Here is a 10,180-nt window from a genome sequence, read left to right on the forward strand (position 1 = left end):
CAAGCAGATGGACGTGGACGAAGGAGGCAGTGGCTGCACGGTTTTCAGGGGGATGCTTGCTTTACCTCCACCCTCTTTCAGTGCCTCTAGCGTGTTTGTTTGTTTTTCTTGTAGAAGCTTTTATTTCAGTGATTAAAAGAACACAGTAAACGGAAACTATGCTGATTTACATTAGGCATGCTCCTCTATCTGAAACTGCTGTTAGTTTTTGACTGGCCTCAACCTTTATAACGTATTTTTTCATTTAGGGACATCTTTAAATTTTGGGGGGCCCTGATACACAGGGTAAGTTAACTTCTTCCTTGTGGCAGTTTAGTATGAGAATTATGTTCGCTGGCTAGATTCCTTGAACTAAAGGCCTCTAGACTCTCAGGCTACCTGTACTAGCTCGAGACTGTACTTTATATAGATATTTAAGTGAATCACAGTATAAAGGAGGGAGATAATCTAGAAAGGTGAAATGTACTGTATGAATACTCCATACATCTTTTTTCCAGTACTGATAATCAAACACCAGATAAGGAGGCCTACAGTCAAGTACCAAATTACTCTTTCCCCCACTGGTGCCCTTTCTGAGAGACACAAAGATGTATGTCGATCTCTCCAGAAATCTGAAAGGAATCCACACAAATAACAGATTATTACCTATGTGGTCCCACTATCAAATTATAGAGCAGTTCCACTATTAAAATTATAGGAATGGGCTTCCCTGGTGGCGCAGTGGTTGAGAGTCCGCCTGCCGATGCAGGGGACGCGGGTTCGTGCCCCGGTCCGGGAAGATCCCACATGCCGCGGAGCGGCTGGGCCCGTGAGCCACGGCCGCTGAGCCTGCGCGTCCGGAGCCTGTGCTCCGCAACGGGAGAGGCCACAGCAGTGAGAGGTCCACGTACCGCAAAAAAAAAAAAAAAAATTATAGGAAGCAGTTACTGGGACCATGAGAAAAGCATCATCCCACATACAGCAATACACATCTAGTAGAGTTTTCCATTCATCTGTCAATTGTTTTCCCATGATTAGCATTAAAAAACACAACCCCAAACACATTTGACCCTCAAACCCACCCACACACAAAAACTGGTCTTTGTTCATTCTCAGATGACAGGATATCCCAAGAGTGACAAAGGTGGGAGCTGATGCCCCCATAGCCTTTTCTTCAACTGTCCCATCAACAGCTCTTCATTTCTTGAACTACCCACCTTTTCCAAAGAGGTAATGCTGAGGTCAGTCAGAGAGGCTTTCTGAGAAGACTGGCTTGGATTTCTGGGTCTGTTCCAGTCGATTCAAGATGAATTGGCTCGTGTCACTGAAGCGCTCAATGCAGTTCACAAAACAGGCCTCAGCCGGACCGTCCAACTTTGGCCCAGGCTTGTCCTTTGCGCACTTTTCCCAACAAAGTTCCGTCATCTGGCGAACCAGCTGCTGGAAGCGCTGCTTCTGAGTCTCTACCTCCATGAAATGCTGCAGCTGCCGGTCAACCGAGCCCAAACCTGCTGCGGAGGAAGATGAGGAGGGATCCATCCCAGCGCGGCCCAACTCGCCTACCTTCACGTCGCCTCTAGCAGTTCTATTCAGTTTTTAATTTCATAAAGTCTTTGTTTCTGCTTCTTGCCCAAGACAAAAGTGGAGTATTTCAAGGACAGATCAAACTGAGGAGCTATTCTACATGCCCAATCCAGGAGGAGAATTGGGTTGGCGGCGCTGAGCTCCAAGTGGTATTTCTTCCCAGAGAAACTCACAGTTAGAAACAGAGAGATGGCAACGGTGAGAAAACTGCCCAGATTGGAAGGACTTTTTATGAGAGTTAGCACTTAAAAGCCTCAGCAAAAACCTCTAACCTAGAACTCTCTAGTGGAACCAGAAATTTCCTTTCAACAAATGACTTGCTTACCTACAGCTCAGAACAACATGGCAGTTACTTCACGAGGTGTGCTTTAAACATATAGAGAGACTCATGGAAAAATCCACTTTTAATAAGTTTTCCGACGGTCCTCAGACTGATTGTTCTAAAATAAGCCATTGTATTAATTACCAAATTAATTACCAAAGTTGCACATCTATCTTCCAGCTGTTCTGTCTGGCAATTGTAGGTGTTCTGTGTTCATGCAATGCGTGTGTATGTGTGTGTGTGTGTATGTGTGTAATAGTTATTCATAGCATCTCTTTTCCCCTCTTTTAACATTATTTTCCTTGGCTAAGGCAAGTGAAAAATCAAAGTTAAACATGTTCTTCTGCTGTGTCCCTTCTGAGTGGACCCCGAGAACTTGATCAAGTTTGTCATATGCCAAAGATTTCTAACTTCACCTCATGCTCTTCCTATAAACCCAAACCCTGCTGTCAGCTCTCTAGGAAATTTAAGAAATGAAATTAATTTAAATTGGCTTTAAGTAGAGACGATGTAGCATTAGGGAGAAGTGTTTACAGAAGTCAGCAGGAATTGGTGAGTGGGTAACACTTTGTTTAAACAGAATGCTCATTTGTATGCAATTAGTTGATGTGATTTTTTTTTTCCCCCAGTTACTTAAATGTTAAGCAGAAAATCCTTTTGGTGAGTGTCTTAATTTGTTTGGGCTGCTATCACAAAAAAAAATATCAGAGACTGGGGGGTTTAAACCACAGATATTTATTTCTCATGGTGCTGGAGGCTGGACGTCCAAGGTCCTACCAAGGGCAGACTTAATGTCTGATGAGGACTGTCTTCCTGGTTCATAGATGGACGTCTTCTCTCTGTGTCCTCACCTGATGGGAGGGGCGAGGGAGCTCTCTGGGGTCTCTTTTATAAGGACACTAATCCCATCCATGGGGGCTCCACCCTCATGACCTCGTCACCTCCCAAAGGCCCCACCTCCTGACACCATCACCTTGGAGGATGGGGTTTCAATATATAAATTTTAGGAGGATACACATATTCAATCCATAAATGCAAAGAATGTTTTAACATATTCACCTTCATTCCTTGGAACACGCACCATATTTTCTCAATCTAATGATGACATGAGCTATAAAATAAACTAGTGATTCGAAAGGAAAGGACTTATTGGAAAAAGAAATCCACCATGGATCACATGTCCATGTCTTTTGGAAAGAGGTTTTGATTTCAGTAATATTAAGATAAAGAGAGTGCCTGAGAATTAAGGACACAGAATAGTACGTTGATCATAATTTAACATTATTCTTTTTATTTGAAGGGGGTGGGAGCCACGCCACCAGGATTGTCATCATGTGGTGAACTCTCAGGGTACAGCCCTAAGGCTGTAAGACCAGACCCCTGTGGGTTCATGTTTGCACTGGCCATGCCTGTCCTCTGGCGATTGCTTCTTTCCTTGTGACCTTGTACCTAAGTTCAGGTAACTTGCGCCTGGTGGGCTTGGTGTCCTGGTGGGAGACTGGGGTTCATAGGCGTCACCTTCATGTAATTGGCAGACCATGAGTGACAATTAAGGTATCACCCTAAAAAGCTATGCTTGGCACCCACGATGCCCACATCAGAGAGCTCTGTGTACAGCCTCCTCCCATGCACCCTGGGGACACTGGTGGGCACAGATACATCTCAAGGGCTCTCCAGTAAAAACTACCTCCAGAGCCTGTTAAATTGGTTACGTTCATGTTTTCCCATCCAAAGAGTCCAACGTACACGAGATGCTGTGAACGGAATGTGTGTCCTCCGTATGTAGAAGCCCTGACGGTCAGTGACATGATGTTAGGAGGTAGAGCCTTTGGGAGGTGGCTGGGTTTTGATGAGGTCACGAGGGTGGGGACCCCACGATGGAATCAGCATCCTTATAAGAAGAGGAAGAGATCACAGCTCTCTCTTCATCGTGTGAGGACACATAGAGAAGGTGGCCGCCTGCAAGCCAGGAAGAGGGCCTCACCGGGAACTAGTGTGCCCACGCCGCGACCTCAGACTCCCAGCCTCCAGGACTGTGGGAGATAAGAGTGTGGTTTAAGCCGCCCCGTCTGTGGCATATGCTGTTCTCGGCAGCCTCAGTGGACAAACACAAAGTGAGAAAGACACGTAAATGCATTGATGTGAAGTTTCAGCTGGAGAGGAGACTTCAAAATCATTCAGTGTTATTGTCCTGGAGCTGCTGTGATATATGACCACAAACTGGGGGCTTAACACCACAGGCATCCATCCTCCCCCAGTCCTGGAGACCAGACGTCTGAGGTCAAGGTGTCCCAGGGCCGCGCTCCCTCCAGAGGCTCCCGGGGAGGGTCCTTCCCGCCTCTTCCAGCTTCTGGGGGCTCCAGGCGTCCCTGGGCTCGTGGCCGCCTCCCTCCTATCTCTGCCTCTGTGGTCACGGGGCTTCTCCTCTGTGTCTGTGTCTCTCCTCTTCTGTCTCTTAGAAGGACTCTGTCATTGGATGTAGGGTCCATCTGGATAATCCAGGGTAATGTATTAAACATCTTGAGATGTTTAATCACATCTGCAAAGACTTTGCCATATAAGGTCACATTCACAGGTTACGGGATTAGAATGTGAGCGTTTGGGGGTTATTATTCAGCTGGTCACACCCACCTTCTGGTTCCTATAGGCTCCGTCCTTTAGGGATTCCTGGGAAAGTTCAGCCCCATCTCTCATGCCCTCCATCAGCTCCAGCCCCCGCGGGTCAGCAAGCCCTTCATGTCTTTACTAGGGACCCTTTGTCTTTTAAACACTGGGGAACTACATCATCCATGGCTGCTGTCTCTTCGACCTCTTGTGTGTTTAACCCCAAGTAGCTCTGCCTGCCTTCTGTCATGAATTGGAACCACGGCCCGATGGAGGACTCGATATTTGACAGTGGTTTACTGGTGACTGGAGTTTTCGGGACCCACTGCAGTGTCTGAACCGGAGCTGCCTCGATGGTCCACATGGCATCCTACCTCCAGCTCCAGAATGGTCAGCTCTCGGCGTTAACCCCAAATGGGCCACTTCCCAGCTATGAGAGCGTGGGCTGATTACCGTGCCACGTCTCACTTTCTCCATCTCTGAAAGAGGGATAATCATTTTACAAAGTACAGTTATTGAGCAGCTTCCAATAAATAATAAAAGGGAAGAGCTCTGGAATTTTAGTCGGCACGTACGTTTAGGGGACCCAGTGCAGCCCAGGCACATATCAGTCAGATTCAGGGACTCAAGTATCATCGTTTCCAGGACACACACGTTTGCAACAGCACTGGTCATAGTAGCTAAAATGTGGAAGCAAGTCCATCGATGAATGATTAGATAAACAGGATGGGATATATCTAAACAGTGGGATATGACTCAGCCATGAAAAGGAAGGACATTCTGACACCTGCTACATCGTGGATGAACCCCGAGGACATGATGCTCGGTGAAATAAGCCAGACAGGAAAGGATAGCTCCTGTAGAATTCCATTCACCACTCATCACTCAGGTGATTCCTGAATTCACCAGAAGTAGGATGGTGGTGCTAAGGAGTAGGGGAGAGGGACGGAGATTTAGGATGCAATGGGCACCGAGTTTCAGTCTGGGACAACGATAAAGTTCTGGAGAAAGATGGTGGGGATGGTGGCATGTGAATGGACTTAATGCCACTCACCTGTGCACCTAAAAAAGGCAAGGGTGGTAAATTGTATGTTGTGTTGTTTTATCACAGTTAAAAATTACCAGGGGAGGAAAAAAGCATGCATTCCAGGAGAGGGAGAAAGACAACAAAAGTGGAACCTAGCGTGTCCAGGAGACAACCCAGGCACTGTTGAGAATTCTTAAGGACATCAAATAAGGAAAGTGACCAGTGGTCGAGGGTAGCGGTGGGGTGGGGTGTGCCTAGGAAAGCACACCGGTGTTGAGACAGCGTAGGGGGGTGGCGTCGAGGTTCTGGGCGAGGCAGAGCCCCAGGGCCATCGCGGAGACATGGAGCTCATTTTGAGGGAGATTTGGGGACTGTGCCTGGCGTTGATTTGTGCAGCTTTGGAGGCATTTTCCAAAACACTTGTCATTCCTTTTCTTTCTAACAGGGCAAGCCTGGGCCACGTCCCACGGATTGGCAAAACTGGGTCATGAGAGGTGGTTCCCTGACCTGCAGGTAGGGTTTTGTTTAAGGTAAAACCAGCTTCCATCTGGGGCATGGTCCTCACAATTGGACGTGTCCTTTCTATACTATTGAATACGTAGGACATAGGACATGGTTGCGTTAAACATTAATTTGTATTCCTTCTGCAGGCTGGGGTGGGGAGAGGAAAAAAGCGTAGACCTGCAGGGTTTGGAGCAGAGTGTGCATTTAATAGAAGAGAATCGTCCTGGACTATCTCTTCAGCGAGGGGAGAGCGGGGAGGTGGGCGTGTGTCCACGTGCGGCGGGTGAGTCACCGTGATGCGTGCGCGCAGACGTGTTCCCGGATCACAGCCCCATTTATTCAATTAAGGTGGCAGGTGAAGCTTGCAGGAATAAAGGATCATTTTTTATGCTGTTGACACATTAGGGGGTCTCCAGGGACTCCTTACATGGGGGTCATAAATGCACCAGGCACAGCGTATAACCTCGGATGATCGGAGTGTTTCTGAGCAGACGTGGGTTAATTGATTTCTAATGGAATATTCAAGGGCACTTGGGCTGGGAGCCTCGCCCACCACCCTTGCCAAGTACAGGGAGGCCGTGTTGCAGAGATCAGGAAATTAAATCGAACACGCCCTTCCTACAGATTACTCAATTCTTTGTTTTTATGGCGAGGACCGTAGCTGAGGGGGTCCTTGGGACCCAGCCCTTTTGTGGGCTATAACATATGTCGCCGTGTTTCCAAACATGCTCTGAAATTTCCAGGTAGATTTCCAAGTATTCCTCTCTCACACAAGTAGGCAATTTTATGGAATTAAAACATGGTGAAACGTCTAAATAGATAGCACCTGGAAGAAGAATTCAGGTTATTTATTGTATTTTCCTGTCTTGGAGTTTCCCGATGGTTTGAAGTGGGTGACAAGGATACATCCAATTCACATTTCCTTGGGCCAGCTGATGACGTCAGTAGTCTCTTCCACCAAGGCTTCCTACTGGTGATAATTACGGCATAACACTTACCTGTACATTTCTAGCTATTGTCTCACTGCCACCTACAAGGATGCATAGGAGTCACATTACCAGAAAATACACGGTAGGAGAAAAAGGGAAGACAGGTTGTATTGGCCAGGGTACTCCTGGGAAACAGAGCCAACAGAACTTGCCTACGTATCTATCTCTCTGTCTCTCTATCACCTATGTATCTACGTATGTATGTATCTATGTATCTATCTTTTATCTATCTATCTCTCGTCTCTCTGTCTGCTGTTTATCTATCTATATCCATAGCCTAGAGAGAGGGAAAGAGATTATTATAAGGAAATGGCTCACATGACTGTGAGGGCTGGAAGTCCAAAATCTCCGGGGTAGTACCTCAGACTGGAGACCCAGGGAAGAGCCGACGTTGTAGCTGACGTCTGAAGGCCATCTGTGCAGAATTCTCCCTTGCTCGAGGATATCAATGTTTTTGTTCCAGTCAGGCCGTCAACTGATTTAGACGAGGCCCAGCCACGTTACGGAGAGCGGTATAAATGTGAATCTCATCCTGAAACACCCTCACAGACACATCCACGGTAATGTCTGGCCACACATCTGGGAGACAAGGCGCAGCCAAGTAGACACATAAAATTAACCATCACATAAGAGGATTCCATCGTTACAGAAACAGCAAAGTTGACTCTGTTAGCTGATATTCTAGGGCAGATCCTTAGGATCATGAAGAGGAATACATTAGAATGTTTTGCAGCTTTGTTAAGCAGGAAAGATTTGTCCCTGGTAATTAATTGGATGTTCCCTGCGGAAAAGCCCTTTAAGGCGGTGTTATCCCTATTGGCTAAATTTTCTGTGATGCTTCAGGAATGCCTGAGTATCTGATCGTTGGGATATTCACACCCTCCACCCCTGCCCCTGCCTTTGTTCCTCTTGGGGATGAGATAAGTGGGTGGCCCCTGGGACCCAGCTCAGCTACCCCGTGTTGTGGGCACAGCTCCCTGAGGTCCAAGGAGGACAGAGGTCCCAGTGACTTGAGCCGTGGTTCATTTCTTGGTTCTGCAGAATTGGCTTACAACGACTGGACCAATGGCTCTTCTTCCATGGATGAAAGATTTCTCCCCTCCTCTCTGGATGGACTGAGGGCTCCTTCACCATGGACTGGGGACTCCTCCCTGGCAGAGATTCTGTTCTGCTTTCCTCTAAGGAGCTCCTTACCCTTGGGGCTTTTATTTCTCTATCAATAGACAAAATAAAAAGAAGGTTGAGCAGTACTCACCCAGTTCTGTTTTCTGAAACGAATGCGCTTTTATCCAGATCTCCTCCTGGTACATCTGTCCATCCCTGGCTCCTCGCTGGCGCCCAGGAACTGCTCACGGAAAGACATAGCAACCACAAGATGCAGGCACTCGTGGCCACGTGGCCGGTGAGTTTGCGGAACTGAGTCTCTCCTGTGGCTGTGTCTGCTGCGTTTTCACTGCTCTCCAATGTTGTCTCTGTCTTTGTGAACCATGCTACTTACGAGAGGACACAGAGTTTGTGTTTTATTCTATTTCTTTTCTCCCTGCCGTGCCCAGGATGTGCTCTAGATATAGTCTGGTTGCAAACGAAGAATAAAGTTATCATATAGCGGGAGTTACTTCTGGTTCCCTTGTTGAATTTCCTTTCTGAATCTGTTGCCTCTGGCTAAGTCACTGCATTCTCCATCTTCTTCTTCTTCTTCATACCTTGCACGATATTTCAGTTTGGGAAATGACCAAATTTCCCCCAGCAGCTCCATGGTTCCTAAGTACCAGTGAAAGTGGTGCCTAAACAATCTGAAATTCTTACTTTGTCTGTGGTGAGCTAAAAAAAATAAAAATGCTTCTGTCAGATGGATTACATTTCCCTCAAAATACTCATGGGTCTAAAAATGAAGGAAAACACATTTTTAAAAGTAGGCTTTGCCAAGACCAAAATATTTGAAAAAAATAGTTGAATCCTTTTTTTTTTTTTTTTTTTTTTGCTAAACCCCAAACATCACCTGATGTCACTGCTTCTCTCTGCCAGGTCTGTGTGCTTCTGGCCAACAAAATCACAGAAATCCATTTTCACACATCTGCTGTGGATGTCAGGTCCCTTCTCACGGGGAAACGGGCACTCGAAATACCATTGCTTAAAGGTTTATGCATTTTAAAATTTGCAGTGAGTTTTGGAGGAACAGTCAAGAGGAATAAGACGCCACATCTGGGCATCCGGCTGAGATCTCAAACCCAGAAAGTCAACCTCTGGGATGTCTACGATGTCACCTGCATCCAGGGACGTCAGACGGATGCCGTGATGAACTGCAGAACTCACCTGGGGATGAAGATGGGAAAATGCATGGTTACACCCTTATGGAATCTTAATCTGGAAATAGGGCTGATGAATCTATAAATGCCTCGAACCATCTTGGTGTTAAAGGGCAGATTGAACAGCCTGTGGCCAAAAAAACCCAAACAAAAATCTTTCTTTTTTTTTTTTTTTTTGTGGTACGCGGGCCTCTCACTGTTGTGGCCTCTCCCGTTGCGGAGCACAGGCTCCAGACGCGCAGGCTCAGCGGCCATGGCTCACGGGCCCAGCCGCTCCGCGGCATGTGGGATCTTCCCGGACCGGGGCACGAACCCGCGTCCCCTGCATCGGCAGGCGGACTCTTAACCACTGCACCACCAGGGAAGCCCCCAAAACCTTTCTTACCTGATGCCAGTGACATGCATCATTGAAATCGAACCTGGATCACATTGAAAAATTTTACTGATAACTCTGGTTTTAAGAAGGCTGATAAAATTTGGGATGGGTCTTGTCTAATCGTTGCTATGTTGTATTTTTCTCTTTATTCCACAAACTCTTTTCAACCAGTTGGCTTCTTTGGACCAAATGGACTGGAGCACTAAATATTTTGACTGCAATTTAATGTTATTTGGAAATACGGTGAATTATACCTTTTTTTCCCCCCACCCATTGGGGGAGCAGGGAATTGCTAAGACACCACAGTTAGTGGTATTTTTTCTGCAGTGATATTTTTCTTTACATTCCAGGAACAGTTCTTTCTGGAAAGGGATTGGTATCAGTGGCCAACATTACCTTTTTTTTTTTTTTTTTTTTTTTTTGCGGCACACGGGCCTCTCCCTGTTGGGGCCTCTCCCGTTGTGGAGCACAGGGTCCGGAGGGGGGGGC

The 10,180-nt window shown here is 46.8% G+C and overlaps 1 protein-coding gene across 1 annotated transcript; it reads right to left on the minus strand.

The window, feature by feature from the left end:
* Window positions 1-1,221: 1,221 nt before the first annotated feature.
* Window positions 1,222-1,518, minus strand: LOC102984858 (mitochondrial import inner membrane translocase subunit Tim8 A-like). The gene has a single exon (XM_055085769.1). The coding sequence runs from the start codon at window positions 1,516-1,518 to the stop codon at window positions 1,222-1,224; it is 297 nt and encodes a 98-aa protein (XP_054941744.1).
* Window positions 1,519-10,180: the final 8,662 nt, after the last annotated feature.

This window comes from Physeter macrocephalus, chromosome 7 (genome assembly GCF_002837175.3).
Source record: "Physeter macrocephalus isolate SW-GA chromosome 7, ASM283717v5, whole genome shotgun sequence".
Classification (NCBI taxonomy): domain Eukaryota; kingdom Metazoa; phylum Chordata; class Mammalia; order Artiodactyla; family Physeteridae; genus Physeter; species Physeter macrocephalus.

Bases quoted from the DNA above. Each gene is read 5' to 3' on its own strand.
- LOC102984858 (XM_055085769.1), bottom strand. From the start codon at position 1,518: ATGGATCCCTCCTCATCTTCCTCCGCAGCAGGTTTGGGCTCGGTTGAC.